The sequence below is a fragment of the Cydia pomonella genome, chromosome 1 (assembly GCF_033807575.1).
Source record: "Cydia pomonella isolate Wapato2018A chromosome 1, ilCydPomo1, whole genome shotgun sequence".
Taxonomy (NCBI): Eukaryota; Metazoa; Arthropoda; class Insecta; order Lepidoptera; family Tortricidae; genus Cydia; species Cydia pomonella.
Genome location: NC_084703.1, coordinates 35,764,695 through 35,781,866, shown reverse-complemented (window position 1 = coordinate 35,781,866; position 17,172 = coordinate 35,764,695). Strand labels below are relative to the sequence as shown.

Below are 17,172 nucleotides of genomic sequence, written 5' to 3'. Positions count from 1 at the left end.
TAATCGCTGCGTGAAAGACCTGTCTGTCTTTACTTTATCCTATATAGGGTGATAAACAGGAGATACGATACGGTACCGTTTAACCTCTCGTCTGTGTATGATAAGAATCCTGACCAAATTATTAATAAACTTTTTGAATTTTTTCAAGAATGCATTTTTCTGCTCTTCACGTCACGACTGAGGTTTGAACGACACGATTTTTGACCACTACACACATGCAAAAGGGCAACATGCCGAACGCATTTTAAAGATTATAAATTTAGATACTTACTTGCATTTTTATTGGAATCAACGATCGTAAGCATTATCGACCCGTGCGACAAATTGTCCAAATCCTTTATTAAATGTATAACTTTTGGCTGGATACTTAAGTAGTTTACAATAATATTTCCATCCAGCCAAAATGCTTGTCTACAAAAACACAAAGTCAAAAATGACGGTCGACTACAAAATTACGTATTACCGCAACGTCATATTCAATTATTGAGTGAGATCGTGACAGGCAGCCTTGACATTGGAAGCGGAACCAGTTACTGGAGACCAGCAAAAAGCACTGGCTACTGAGCGCATAGATACTTAATCACCTCAGTGATTCATGCCGATTCTCTCATGTTTATGTCATGTTGGAGGCAAACGGCCCGCTTGAACCACCTGCAACTTAAAAATAACCAATTTGCAAGACCGAGGTGATTCCAAAAGTGTTCCGTGAACAAAGTTTTGTACGGAACACTAAAAATAATGGTGTAAGGATTCACAGCGTTATCGCAATATGGAAGAGTGATAGAAAGAGATTACCGTTTCGATCGCTGCGACGCAAGCAATTGACATCTTGGCTACGCCCTCTGTCATATAATATATCGTATTGTTCTCAAAGTATCTGGCTGGAATCATCTAAAATCCAAAGTAACAAGATATTTCGCATGTGTTGTCATTTTCTTTAAAAGATTGCGATTTACAAAACTTTATTTTATTACAGGCTTGCCTATGCGTCTATAGAATGGAATGAGAAGTACAACATGCTATTAAGTCTTGTGTAATTATTCAACTTGAATCACTTATTACAGCAGCATACCTACGGTAATCATACGGTTCATTCGTTTGCTGCCCAGCGGGTAAACTTAATCTAGCATCAACTAAAACTCTTTAACAAAAGATGGTTCTTGAAGACCCATATAAGGTCCTATCCAAGGAAACCCCACACCACAGGGTTGAAGCGAAAAAAATCATCCCCATTTTACATGCAGAGGAGGTAGTCTAGTACTTTTTATTCAGATTTTATTTTATCATTTGGTCAGCGTGGCTGATTTATATACCCATCCATGCCAAATTGCTGCTTTCTATCACAAACGGTCAGTGAGCTAAGCCGACAAATGGACAAACAGACGAACATGGCGAAACTATAAGGATTCCTAGTTGATTATGAAACCCTAAAAAGTATTTGGTTCAGAATATAGGTACCCATTGGACTTTATTCTGGTTAGATATTAGTTAATTTATCACACATCAACCTATATGTCAAAATCTCAAGTGGGAAACTCCAGTGGTAAGGTGGGCGTAGCATTCCTACAAGCAGGCTCCACCATTGTGCTTAGAAAGCGTGTCTGACGAACAACAAAAAATTAATGGAAGTCGAATTTATATTCCGTCCTATTCTTATCCAGCCCATTTGAACGAAACGATATACCGAAGATTTTTTTTTCCAAAATAACTGAGTCACGGACTCTCCAGAGCGTAACCCCGACGTTTTCCTCCTCGGTTCTGGGATACAATTATGTTGGTACGTTGGCCGCGTGATCATTTATGCTCAAGAAACAAAAAAGCTTCGGATAATTGACACTGCGGGCCTCAAGTTCGGCCGGCGTACTCATACATCTCTACCTACGCCACTAGTTGAATTATATTTTACCATTGTGAGTTAAGAGCAGCATCATTGGCGTGGTAAAAGTAGTTTTTAATTTACCCCTATTTTTTTATTTTAAACGACTTAGTGGGTAAAATCTGCATATAGAAACAGGAACTTAAGCATTTCACTGACTGCAGATCATTTTGAAGAACTCTCTTGCTTAATTATAGGATGTCTCAGAGTACCTACAAGATTTATATTTGTGTATTATATTTTCATGTATGTGTCAACTCTGAAATTTGGCAGCTGTCATCTATGATTGTTCCGATTAATAATAAAACCGGTCAAGTGCGTGTTCGTTTTACTTGCGCACTGAGGGTTCCGAAGAAACTTTTAATTATCTCGTGTAACTATAAAGGCAAAAGACTTTTGAACAGAAGTACCTAGTATATTTGTGTACAGCGCCATCTATCGGCAAATTGTCTAACTAATTTGCGCGTATGTTGGTTTTTCGATGATAATTCTCTATCATGTGAACTGATTTGAAAGATTTGTCTTTTATTTGGAAAAGGTGTATTTAATGTAATCTCATAGCCATAGTTAGCGAAATCTTTGTCCAAAAGGCCTCGAAAATTTCATGAAAAGAAAGAATGACCTGTCATCAGAGCCGTGGGGGCCATTTGTCGGATATTTTATGTCATACATAATCGGAACATGTATTCTTTATAATGCAATATAAATATCACAGCTTACTCAAAAAATACGTGTTCTTATTTATAAACGAAAAAGTGCACTCTTATCTGTCTGTACTAAAATATTCTTCTTCAATGAATACGAACAGTTTTGATCAAAGTCGCTTGATCTGGCCTCATTATTTACTATTCTTGTAGCTTCTAGTATTCGTTATTTACCTACCACTAAATACTCGTAGATGGACGAATGCAAGAGAGGACCGGTGATCAATGTCCCTATCCCTATGCAATGTACAAGTAAGTATCTAATGTTAATATATTAAGTGTGTTATAAAATTTATCTTTATTTTAAAAAGATGAGGTAGTGTATTTATTTTATCCTACTACCTAATTTGATTCCCTTCTGTCGATTTTTAATATCAATGGGCATATAATTTGATAGTTGGTTAATCCCGACTTTATATTATTTTAGATTAAACAATGATAAGACGTAAGCGTTGAAGTATTTTCCAATAATCGCTATAAATCTTTCAGAAAATGTGTTAAACTAGGTCGGTTACAGTATTTGTCTGCGCATAGGAACCTATGTCAGAGCGAAATTTCTTTGCGAAAAAATAGCTTGATACGAGTAGGACGAGTAGGCACATTTTGATCCTATTTAGAATACCATAAATATTCGATTGAGTTATTACATACCGAGTTGTTGTAAGTATGTAGTGTTATGTAAATCGATAAGAAATAACCGACTCCACTTGTCATGTGCAAGGTTGTAAGCGGTGCGTAAAGAATCAGATTTCCATCTCATTTCGCTAAGCTAACTGAAACACTTTATGATAAGTGTGGTATATTCTGGGTATATTGCCGCCGCGTTGTTAAAGTATATGCTGTTTTGCTGATCTACCGCTTGTCTTAGGTGATTAGGGAGAAGTTATTATTGTTGACTACATTGCCTACGTAGGGGTCAAAAGAGCTGGTGGCCTAGCGGTAAGAGCGTGCGACTTGCAATCCGGAGGTCGCACCCGGATTCAAACCCGGCTCGTACCAATTAATTTTTCTGAACTTATGTACGAAATATCATTTGATATTTACCAGTCGCTTTTCGGTGAAGGAAAAACATTGTGAGGAAACCGGACTAATCCCAACCAGGACAAGATTGCCTAAATAGGGGTCGAAGGTTTCACGAAGTCGCTAAGTACCTAAGCTACCTCGCCAGACAAACACCCCATAACAACCCCGCCAACCGTCTGAGTCCTTTACCTTCAATCTATGTACATGTAGACATTAGGCACCTAGTCGATGGGGACATCATAACATAAAATCTTTTTAACTTTATACATCATTTAATGTACAATGTACTGCAAGTACATCGTTAATAACATTTTTCGAGGAATCCGATATTCTCAATTATCTTTTTTAGCTGTAGTACTATTCCGACGCGACCGTAGCCGCAGGGCGACGCTTATTGTTCGAGATATAATAGCTGTGCTGGGTAGTGAATAACAGAAAATGAATCTTTGATCACTCAGTATTCTAGCTAGGTATGCTTTACTGGTAGGTTATTAGGTTTAGATTGTTAGAATTCAATTTTATATTCAAATATATGTATATCTAGTACCAATTAAATAAACTTTATATATTTACATATCTAATAAATACGAGTAACACAGTTAAACAAACAACATATTATATGGAGTTGACTTATAAAAGTTTTTTATGTTCCTAGTTGCGTTAGACTGCACGGCTGGTTGGCATTCGACATGACCCACTTCGTACCACCTGTAAGGCCCGTCTTTACGAAGTAATATATAAATATGGCAATGAATTTAATCAGTTACGTTGTTAACTTTAGCATAAGGCCTTATACGGAAGAAAATACCCGGAAAAATGAGCAAAAATTTGCTAAGCTATACATATTTATATTGCTTTCGGTACGAGTGAATCGTAATTTTGTAGTACCTAGCGAGCTTCGAGCATGTCGTGACGAGGACTCTGAGAGCATCGCTCTGTCGTGCCACGGCGTGCCTGCCGCAGGATCCTGCGTGAGACACTACGCGGAAACAAAACATCCAGCATTCAATAAAATTAATATCTTAACAACAATTACCATTATTGTGTACTTTTATTTTGGCAAAAAGGAGAAATAACGGTGAGTCAATTGACATAACACTCAATGGAAGCTTACTTGAAATTCAATTCACAATCTCCTTAAGCGCTGCTTCGGTCAATATCCTTAACCGTGCAAGTATGTATGTATGCATGTTTAAATGAAATTCTCATTTCTGTAAACAAGGTACTTTATTTCTATTTTTGGAAGCATATTTATGAGCATGATCTTGCGAGTCCGGTCCGCCGCCCGCGCCTGCTCGGAGGGAAGCCGGCTATTACCTTATTTCCACATGCCATTTCTAGTTTCCTATGTCTGTCGTATCAGTCACTTAACACTTTATTTAAATAGGACAATGCTACTATGTAAATAGAACGGGGAACGGGCGGGCGGGGGCTCGTGCGTTTATGTCTTTGTACTACAGTTTTGCCTACTGGGATACTTACCAATTTTCATTATTTATTTAGGTTTTATAGTAAAAAAGTATTATTTTTGATGATAGAAAAAGTATTGTATACAATAGTGATATAATCAAGCTATTCAATCTCGTACCTCACTTAGGCAACTCAGCAAGCTTCGTTGCCTAAACGCGGTACCCGACTGAATAGCTCTCTATTATATCACGATTGTATAAAATACTATTATAGTTGAGTTGGGAGCCCATACATAAAAAGTACGCAATTATAGTTTGGTATACAAAATCTTAATTCAACCATATAATATAGTTGACGAGTAGATAAACGGAATAATTGTAGTTTCGTCGTACCTAACCGTAGTCATACTTAAATATATACAGTATATTTATATTGATCTTAATAGAAAACATGCGCAATATTACTAACGAGACAGCTGGTTTAGTAAAATCTTCTTGTTACAATTTGTCCTAGAGATATTCTTGCAGGTCATGCTCATTTTAATGACTAAGTAACCTTCGTGGAAACTTTAGATAAACCCGCGTTACATGTATTTTCCATTTATATGCAATTATTGCATGCCTTTACCATTAATGATTGTATCATTTCCTATTCGCTCACAATGTGTCCGGTGCATGTCATACTCATAAGGCCTCGTAGGTTGCATGGGTTTCACCAGGTCTAGGTATACGGTAATGCATAATTAATAAATAATTCTCGCTACAGCAGTGGGTAATGATTGCATGCAGGTAAAGGCCGCTGGCACTGCGCATCTGTCAATTATGGAATCACGAAGGCTGACAGTAACACGTTTAGTCAACACTTTGCCCTTTGGGACGTTACTAATCAAGGATTCGTTACCTCGTATCCCCAAAGACTGCTTGCGTCATGTTGGATACTTTTACTATGATAGATATGCTTCATTTAACTGCCACCGATGAATTTAAAAATAATCTGATTATTAAGTGCGTCGTGCTACCTATCTACTTGCCAGTTAAATTCGCTTTGTTGTATCTTATGGATCCTTATGAACCAATATAAATATTTATTTTCTCCCTCTTGTAACTTTGTATCTATAAGACGTAAAGAATAAATACAACAAAAAAATTCTTTTGAAATTTTATTGTCTTTATAGGTACTTCTCATATGAATTTTTGTCATAGTCATCTGATGAAGCTTTAGAAAATAATATTAATCTTTTAAAAGAAAAGTAAAATCGAATTCATAAAGATCTAAATAAAATACTATCCTGTTTTATAGGCGCTAGCAACTGATACGTTTGAAGTCGATTTTTTTTTTATACTACGTCGGTGGCAAACAAGCATACGGCCTGCCTGATGGTAAGCAGTCTCCGTAGCCTATGTACACCTGCAACTCCAGAGGAGTTACATGCGCGTTGCCGACCCTAACCCCACCCCCCTCGTTGAGCTCTGGCAACCTTACTCACCGGCAGGAACACAACACTATGAGTAGGGTCAAGTGTTATTTGGCTGCGGTTTTCTGTAAGGTGGAGGTACTTCCCCAGTTGGGCTCTGCTCTAGATCTGGAATGACATCCACTGGCTGTGCCCAACCACACAAGGCGAGATGACATTCACATTGCCCATACCTCTCTTTTGGACGTAGTTTAAGGACATACCCGGGTCCAAACCAAATCTTAAAAACGTTAACACGCCGTCAATCCGAATGCTAGCCCTGGTGTAGTTCGATAAGAAAGCAAGAACCAGTATTGTAACAGTTTGGCTTGGCACAGACTTCAAAGCACAGACTTTGTTTTTTGTGTTATTGATTAGTTATGCATCATTCTGCAAGACTCTTTCTGTCTGACCAAACTGTCATGTTCCTAAAAAAATATGCGCTTTGGTTACATTTCATGTTTCAAGGCCTGGATCTGAAGCCATCAAGTTTTGAGGAGTTGGAACCGATCATCAGAAATAGACCTTAGCACAAATGTTCAGAACTTACTTGCTCACTTACATAACGAAGAGGACAAATCGCCTATTAAGTGAAATATGCGTTGTTAAAGAGTCCCTTTCTGGTCATCATTAGCATTCCACTTTATCAAATGGCACTGTTTTGGATGTAAATGCTTGATTTGATGATGAAAATACTAAGATCGCTATATAATATTTGAGGAGTTCCCTGGATTCCTCGTAGAACCTATCATCAGAACCGAGTTTTGAGTCAAAACTTTTGACAATAACGGGACCAACTAGGGCCTATATAAATAAATAAATTTCTTTATTTCAACTGATCATAGACACAGAGAGTACACAATACACAATTACAATTTAAACAAATTTTGAATATTCAAGTAAAATAAAATTGCATAATACATATACATTTAATAATTACATAATTGAACCTTTAAAATATTTCTCCAAATCTGTTCAGAAATGACGACATACAACGAAAAAAAAATTGAGTCGAATTATTAACCTCCTCCTTTTTTGAAGTCGTACATACATACATACATAAGCAATACCTACAAATTAAAACATTTTCTACACCACCTTTTATAGAACCTGCATACTGGATAATAATAGCAACGTTATTAGACTTACGTTGATAATTTCTCTTATTTTCATCAAATCTATTTCATGAATGCCTTGGTCCGACCACCAGTTTTCCTTTCATATGGAAAGGGTGTTCGATATTACTATTGACTTCAATATAAGTGTTGCTATTATTTATTACATGATCTGTACCCAGGTTTTCCATCTTGAAAATATACCTACCTTAGTAGTACCTGTGCTATCTAGCACAGGTACTACTGACCCAAACGGACTTTAGTTAAATTAGCACATTGCACATTTTTACCTGCGGACTTATTAGTCCCGCTAGATCCTAGTTGCTGTACGACTATTCCAGGATAAAATTAAAAGCAAAGTTATAGTATCATGCGTATAGAGATAATTACAGGCATGGAAGTACCCCGCTCTGCTTATAAAAATATAGCACATCTATTTGTTGGCATGTTGTCACTGAATATCTGTGCACTATTACGATCTGGCCAAGGCTTGCAGTGGCGTCAACAGACGCGTTCCGTACACAAATCATAAACGTTGTTATAGACTACAACTACAGTTATGACTGGAATTACAGGCACGTGGTCGGAGCTGTTATCCAGCGTCCTAGATTTAGCCCGCGCAAGTGCTTCATATAACTTTTCATACTCATAGTCATAATCGTTTGATGCAACAATAGTGTGTCGATTATCAATACAGACACAGATCTTATAAACTAGTAGTTCGCCCCAAACTGAGAACAAACTAACGGTTTTCCAAAAACTATATGAAGCGATTGTTGCACCTACTTATTTGGCAATGGATCGAAAACCGCATGCAATTTATTACAAGTCCACAGACCTTGCCCTTAACTGATATATTTTAATCACCATAGAGCGAAACGTCGGGCTCTAACGTTGGGCCCGAGCAAGAGTATTTTTCCGTTTCACCAAATATCATGTAAAATATACTTTACAAAAAAAAAAAAATTAACAAGCAGGCAGGCAGTTATGACAACTGATATGACCTGTATCCAGTTTTCATAAAGATAGTTATCATATGAACGAGTAGTAGATATATTATAATATGCTTGTCTAATTTATTTTTAAACTGGTTCACATTTTGTGCTGAAACAGTTCACATCTTCTGGGAGTTTTATATACAAAAATATCAAACATTGAACATTATTGCAAGTAGATGCAAAGTATATGCTAAATTAAATTCGGCTAAGGTAAAATTTATAATAACAGAAAAACTTAAACGTCAATATACGCACTGGTGCGAGCATACCCTTGAGTCAAACAAGTTTTGATAACATCTACTCGTAGTAATATCCCGTAAAAAAACAGGAGCGTAACGTATAATTATCAAGAGATCATTGACCTCTGTTTCATAAGTCATAGGTAATCATATAAAAACGCTATGAATAAATAATAAATACATTTTCAACACACCAACTGGTAAAGGTGTTCTTGATTGTTCAAAAAATAATGAGAAAGTTGCAGTTTATCCACATGTGGGCCAAAGCAATCATATGCAAATTTTAGTTGTTTCCTTATGTTAGTTGGTGGAATTGTCTTTTAAATTATACATTTTTTTTACGTTCATTTGGATTATATTTGGTTTCATTTTTTACGTTAGTGTGCTGAACAATTTTGTGTTTCACTCGGAAACAAAGTTTGTTTAACCCTTGAAACCCTCGCAACCCCTTAAAACGACTAGCTATATTGTTCTAATACTTTGTACTTACAATAGAATAAGGTATATCCATGCCTGTATTAGTTTATGTAGCTTCAGATACCATAGTTAAAAAAATACAGAGAATTTAAGTTATTCATACAAAACTTGTTCTTGTTTGAATAACGTAAAAACCTCATGCCATTGAATGTGCAAAGTTTCATTACAATCCAACACGTCCTTTTAAAATGAGAACGAAACTCTGTTTGTATGGGAAGGTGAAATTGGCCTTTGAAATTGGCGCTGATGTTTACGTCATTGACTGACATCTGATCTTCCATCCCTGACGAGTGCCTAGGCCTTATTCGGTTCGTCCGGTTTCCTTTGAGTGTTTTCATTCATTACATACTCCGCAGACCAACTTTAATTAGAATTAGAACATACAATTTCTCTCTCAGCGGCAGAATTTGGCGGTTCCCTTGCAATTTTTGCCATCGAGGTTCCACTGTATATATATAGTATAGACGAATTCCTCAGAGACCAACATTAAATATTACAAACCTCGTATCGTAACGTGTATGTCATTTTGATGTTCACGGGCAAATTATATTCAGCACACGGTACGCGATACGCAAATGTATTATAAACACACGCTCGCGTTTAATTGTGCAATCAAGGAAGTTCAAATGAAATTTTAAATAAACAATTAGGTACAGTCAAGGTATTAAATATCGATACGGACAAAGTGATAAAAATATGTACACACTACCGTAATGTATTGCCAATAAGGTCGTGTATACATCTTTTTGGCACTTTGTCCGTATCTATATTTAATAGATAGAGAGATGGAGATCTTTATTTGCATACCAGTATGATACATAGGTACATAAAGGACCCTGGAAAGACCTGGACCCCTATCTTACTTAGATAATAATTTATTCAAATTTACTAAATTTCACTTCCTTACTTGGTTGGAATAAAAATATTTTAAGTTATAACAAGTATCATTAATTATAACTACTACCCGTGAATCATTCAAAACTGTAATTATAACTATACTTATTTACCTATATGGACTAGAGTATACTATACCTATTAAAGTATTATATTTAAAGTACAAGTTACATATTTACCTTGACTGTACATCCGAAATGTAACGCCGACATATTACTCCGGAAATTAACCATGTACTTACTTAACATACTACATTAGGTAGGTACCCACCAAATTTATGATGTTTATATTTTGAAAATAGATAAATCGCTTTAGTGATTTTAAATAAACCAAAAATTACCTAATCAGTAAAAACTAAGCGACGTACATAAGCGAGTTGGGTACTTTCCATTTTCACTCAAATATTTGTTCAATAATAGTCCTTGAACCTCCTAGCTAATGTTCCCCCATGTCAATATCGACATCGTTAACTTTATTTTATCTGTAACTACATATCTAATCATAATATTTGAGCCATAACGATATATTTAGGTCAAAAAAAACATTGAGGTATTGGAGGTCGACACGATCCGGGGACAATTATTGTGGCTGGAATATTCCTAGATTGTCACCTCCGTAAATATGAATTAAGGGGTAGGTACAAGTAGATCATTGAAGTGATAGTACAATATGTCTCATGGGCATTAGGTTCAGCTCAGCAGCAGCAGCTCGAGGATTGTCGACAACATTATAAAGTAGCTTCATTACCTACACCCATTCTTACTTATTTAGTTACAATTAAATTGTTATTGATTGTAAAATGTCGCTACGGATTATAACATTTTCATAATTTCAAGCATATTACTTCTCGGAGACTTCCTTATCATATAAAATATAGATTCATTAGAACAATACGTACCACGTAATCGTTCTACATAACTACAATTTTTAGACTCAAACTTCAGTCATCTATAATTTCCGTGAATTTAACATTTTAAATAATTATCAAAAATACAGGCATAAAATTTCTTGAAATATACCGAATGAAGACTAGAAAACGTAAAAGGCGCTATAATTATATTATCAATGTTTTCATAAAATATTAGCGACAATACGTATATTTGAACCATGAGCAAACAAGGTAACGTTCCAATATTATCGTACTTCTTAATAAGCGTCGAAGGCGACGACTGGTCGTCCAGCTCCCGGCCAATGGCAAAAATACTATTCATATTAGTTTCGTATATGGATATTGGTTACTAATGCTTGTCGTGAGGTACTCCTACCAACAATGTGTTGTTTGCTTTTATGGCAAGACGTAGGGCCGCGGCCAGGGCTAACCGCCTAAGTAGCAGGCCTAACGGCTGAACTATAGCTAGGTTAAGTATTTAAATTCATTCTGAGGAATACTCGATAAACTTGTGTAATATATATTTTTCATTTCTTATGCTTTGAAACTGGGTCATTGTTTTTTATGAAGTGTGCAGAAAATTATACGTTTCTGCTCTAGACCATTTAGCTTTCAAGTACATTTTTTTAATTTTTTTATTTACAATAAGCAATTAAAATTTGGTTTTCAATGGATTTATTATACAATTTCCATTGTGATATTTATTCATATTTAACTCTCCAGTGCATGAAAAACGATACTTTTACCAACATTTTTAATTGAAAGTATATACCCCAAGAAATACTATAAAGTTTATACTTTGTCATGCTTTGTTTAAGCACTTGTATTTTACTTCCCTCTTATTCGAAATAAAAAATAGGGTGTTTAACTCGGGTGAAAGGCACTATTTCAGCCTCGGACTATTGGCAAATTACCTCGACTATAAATTTCCCCCTCCTTTCATCCCTTTAACATTAGTACTATTTCACCACACCAGCTCGTAAAGGCTCTCTTGATTGTTCAAAACTCATGAAAAAGTTGTATTTTAACCACAAGAGTGGCAAGGTAATTTGATGAAAATTTTGAGTTGTTCCCTTATGTCGGCTGGTAGAATTTTCTTTTAAATGATAATTTTGAATGCTAAATATTAATAACGTTCACTTGGATTTATTTTGGATTCATATTTTACAGATTTACAGTTAGTCTTTTACTCGCGTCGGTGTGGTTTTTTTTTTGTTTCACTGAGTGGCAACATTTGTTTAACCCTCGTGCCCTAAAACCCTCGAATTGCTTTAGATTCCACTTAACGAGCCTCTCGCTATGCTCGTAGTTCAATTTTGGAATCTTTAGCTTACTCGAGTGTCAATATTATCACGAGATTCACGAGCAGTTAAACAACAACCTTGCCCCCGTGTAAAACAAATAAATGTATGATTTATAATTTTTTTATAAATTTTATAAATTTTGACGACCGGTTTGGCCTAGTGGGTAGTGGCCCATTTATTCGTGTGATGAGCATGGATATTTGTTTCTGAGTCATGGGTGTTTTCTATGTATTTAAGTATTTATAAATATTTATATATTATATATATCGTTGTCTAAGTACCCTCAACACAAGCCTTATTGAGCTTACTGTGGGACTTAGTCAATTTGTGTAATAATGTCCTATAATATAATATAATATAATAAAATTTAAACTTCGTATTACCTATTGCTGTAGGTTATGTTAAATGCCTAGTTAAAATTATTATCTCGCGATAACGACTTATACTAGTATTTTTTCTACTCGTCGACTGTAATGGTTGAATTAAGATTTCGTTATACCAGACTATATATTGACCAATCACGTGCCGCCGCGCTCCCATAAAAAAAGACTAAACAGGGTACAGGCCAGGCGAGAGATGGACTTCGCGCGTTTATGTCTTTTGTACTACATTTTTGTCTACTGAGATACTTGCCAATGATGAATGTGATGCTTCGATAAGCATCATTAGTCGATACTAATGATATACTGTTATACAATCGTGATATAATAGAGAGCTTTTCAGTCAAGTACCCTGTACCGTGTTTAGGCAACGAAGCTTGCTGAGTTGCCAAGTAAGCTACCGAGCTTGAAAAGCTTGATTATATCACAATTGTATACAATACTTTTTTTCTACGAATCATCTAAAATAATACTTTTTTAGTAACCTGAACCTAAATAATGAATGAAAATTGGCAAGAACAAAAATGTAGTATTAAAAATGTAGTATTAAAAATATAAACGCGCGGCTATTAATCTTTTCTATGGGAGCGCGGCGGCATTTATAGACTACAGCGTATCGAAATGAATACTATAGTTGGGTTGGGAGCCCATACATGAAAAGTACGCAATTATAGTTTGGTATACAAAATCTCAATTCAACCATTACAGTCGATGAGTAGAAAGAGATATATATTATGTAGTGAGCATTAATATAATACTTATATGAACATGTCTTAGATAAGTACATTAACAAATTATACAGTATACTAACCTGGCAAAAGCCAAAATCCAGCTTTTCCCAAATTTCTTACATGGGACTTCAGAGATTGCGGTAGCGTTTACTGGACTACTGGATAGTTTAACCGCGTTAAAAAGACATTTTAATATTGAAAACAACCATAAGAGGAAAAAGTATTTATAGATTAGAAATGATTCTACAGTGGCCACGTTTCCAATTGTTGACTCTACATCGTAATTTGCTTTTTTTAATAGGTACCAGTACAATACGGAGTATTACTTCAATGTTCTGCCGCCAGAGCGCAGCACTAGCACGTATCTTAAACTATAGTTTAACTTATACATACTGTACCTTGAACTGTATTTTGACAAGTTTTCATAGATAATAAAATGTGACATTGCTGCAGCAAGGCAGTTGGTTTACAAGGAGCCTACAGGGAAACGCGAAAATCGAAATTTAATTATCTGCCTCTTTATCGCGCAAATATGCAAGAGTGATAGAGAGGTTTGATAACGAAATTTCAATTTTATTGTTTCGCGGTAGACCCTCAGATTGTGATGGATTGTGCTAGTGGCGCCCCCTATGCAGAGTTTCGCGTAACATTCCCTATTAGTAGATTATGTATAGGTAACTACCATCATACCTACACCTACCCAACGCTCTATAATTAAGCTTATACAGGAACATGAAATGGCCACCATCAATTAAATTTAGGCCCCGTATCAAAAATGTATAAACGTCAAAATTAACAATGCGGAAATTAGATTTCCCAGTTCCTAAACTGTCACGCGAGCAACGTCGCATGATGGCGCTCGTCGGGATGATGGGGCGCATTCGGAGCGTGAACCCTGTACTAATTAGAATAATTCACGTCCCACCACAATACTACTCGTACCTACGAGTATTCGGCCATTAGCCAGTCATTATACTAGACGGGTAAATTATCGCCGAGTCGCCGACGCTCTTTGTTGTCCACACAACGAGCTCGTGGACGAATTCACTGAATAATGTTAATCGTCGGAACCAACGAATGTTATCTGATTTACTAAACTAGCGAACTATGTCGTAAGCCTTTCGAGTAATGAAGGGGCGTCGAGATTCATACTTATCAGCGTATTCAATCATCAACCAATTTACGCGTTTCCTGCATAAACAGAGCATATCATTAACAGCGTCCATATTTTTTTTTAAAGCTCCACTCGATCCACGGGACGGGTTTATAGACCATTTAACAAAAAAAATGTTAACATGTTTAATTTTTTACAGCATAAACAGTCATGGGTGAGTTGGGCACGAAGCTTGGTTTTGACGAGTTGGCGGGAGGAGCAGCGGGCATCAGCAGGGCGCTATTAGCCGAGTTCATAGGTAAACAAAACACATACTTACAAATACATTCCTAGCTAAAGTCGACTCCATAATTAGGCGGACTAGATTAACAAGTCAATATGCACACATTTCCCACAGTTTGGCTAGTGTTGTTCATAACGATATTATCAAAAAAAATATGCAATAGAGACTACTGCGAGAATTCGCCGCTGGGGGCGCTACTGCCACGCGGCCAAAATAAATGCCACTTTATAAGTACATATCTTAAGTGGAAATACCAGCTGAGCCCCTTTTCAGATTTAAGAATTTTGGGTAATTATTATCTACATCGCGCTGACGGGAGCGGCTCCTAAAATTGCAAAACAACTCCCAAGCAAATTACGTGAAAATCTCAAAAAAAAATGTCAGAAATAATTTTTCGTTCTCGACATATTCCTCCTCTAAAACTTAACTAATCGTAACGAAATGAAAAATAAATTGTCTATCTGACCGTTTTGATTTTTGCGTTTATTGTTGCCGATTTTGTATGCTAGGCGTATGTATACGGCGCATTCGTTTGGCCGTGTTTAGCCCTGTTTAAAGTAACCTAATTCTAGTAAAATGAAGAATAACAATAAAAAACGGATAAGTGCGAGTCGGACTCGCCCACCGAGGGTTCCGTACTTTATAGTATTTCTTGTTATAGCGGCAACAGAAATACATCATCTGTGAAAATTTCAACTGTCTAGCTATCACGGTTCATGAAATACAGCCTGGTGACAGATGGACGGACGGACGGACGGACAGCGGAGTCTTAGTAATAGGGTCCCGTTTTACCCTTTGGGTACGGAACCCTAAAAACGTACAGACACAAGTATTTGGTAATATTGAACTTATACTTATGAAAAAAATATTTATCTAGTCCCAAAATTAAGAGAAGAAAATGTCGAGAACGTTTGTATGGAAAAATTACCAATAATGTTTCCTCTTAAGGTGTTTTACAAATATTCGTAGTTATCTCACAGTAATAACGACAATCATATTATTATAGGATAAAAATATTGTGATTAGATAAATGTTTTGGCAACATACGAAGGTCAGGCCGGCGAGACAAATGTTCAATTTAATTGTGTGGCGTGGTCGCAAAAATAAAAGTAAGGTTGGCGATCTTGTTTCGATTGTAAATGCCAGTCCAGACCGGGCAATCAAATTTTAGATTTATGGTTAGAGTCAAGCGCTCGAAATGAAAAACTTGCCCACAAACGCAACAAGTGTCGATAATTGGTATTTTTGCTTCTGCCCCTCCTGATTTGGTCGGTCAATCGATCAATCAATTTTCTTGTCATGTTCACAAATCGAAATTGTTTATATACCCCTTTATAAGAATTACATGGATAGTGATACATACAACGTTGGTACTTAGGTATCGATATAATCTTATCGACATACGAGTATACCCATGACCAAAGAGTAAAGTAAGCCCGTGACTATGCAGCTATGTTTTATTTGCTATTTCTGGTATCATTTTTATCTGTTAATCTAGTCCACGTAAGTAAAAATAAAACAAGTAAGGTGCAGAAGGCGGTGATCTTGGACACGGCCGTATAGTACGTCGGTTCCTCTTTCTGCAGCCCTGACCACCGACAGCTTGGGCCCTGCCCCGCTGCTCGCGGCACCCTAGGTTAGGTTTATTATAATGTGTTTATATATTTTTGTATTGTTTTGTAAGTGTTTTTATATTTTACTTTTATATCCATATTATAAAAAATCCTTAACTAAGGTATTCAATGAATAAAGAAAATAAATAAATAAATAAAATAAGGCTGGTATTTAACGTATTAAAATAGTAGTAATTTTTTTTACTGCCATATATAATAAGTGATTACCAAAATTAAGACTCCATTTTAATATGAAATTATAACCAGAATTTTCACATCTTGCTTCCTATTTAAAGCAAATGACTCCAAACTAATCTTTGTTAACCCAGACCACCTAAATTTTAACCACATTTTTATTAAATACTTAACATTATTCAATTAATTAATCCACTTTTCTGATAGCAGTTCGGTTCTGCTGTCGCAGTTCTAACCTTTTCTTGTAGCATTTCGTTTCTGTAAGGGTCGCAGTTCGAATCGAACCTAACCTAACCAGAGGAGGGAAACTGCAGCGTTCGGGCGTTCTCGGCTCCATTCGGCTCAGTATGCCTATGAGCAATTATTATATTAGGGTTAGCAAAAGTTGACGTCCCTGTGCGTGCACATCCACAGAAGGGATAATGACTAGAATTTTGACAACCCTAATTAGCCGAAAGGGATAGTGCGATACAA

The 17,172-nt window shown here is 36.2% G+C and overlaps 1 protein-coding gene across 2 annotated transcripts in view; it reads left to right on the top strand.

Annotated features, from left to right (window-relative positions):
* The window catches only part of LOC133521337 (aquaporin AQPcic), a 47,980-nt gene that overhangs the window by 11,126 nt on the left and 19,682 nt on the right, over positions 1–17,172 (top strand). For both annotated transcript variants that reach the window (XM_061856255.1, XM_061856247.1), the window contains exon 2: positions 14,807–14,905. In XM_061856255.1, the coding sequence (XP_061712239.1) occupies positions 14,818–14,905 (88 nt within the window). In that variant the 5' untranslated portion in view covers positions 14,807–14,817. The remainder of the gene's footprint in view (positions 1–14,806; positions 14,906–17,172) is intronic.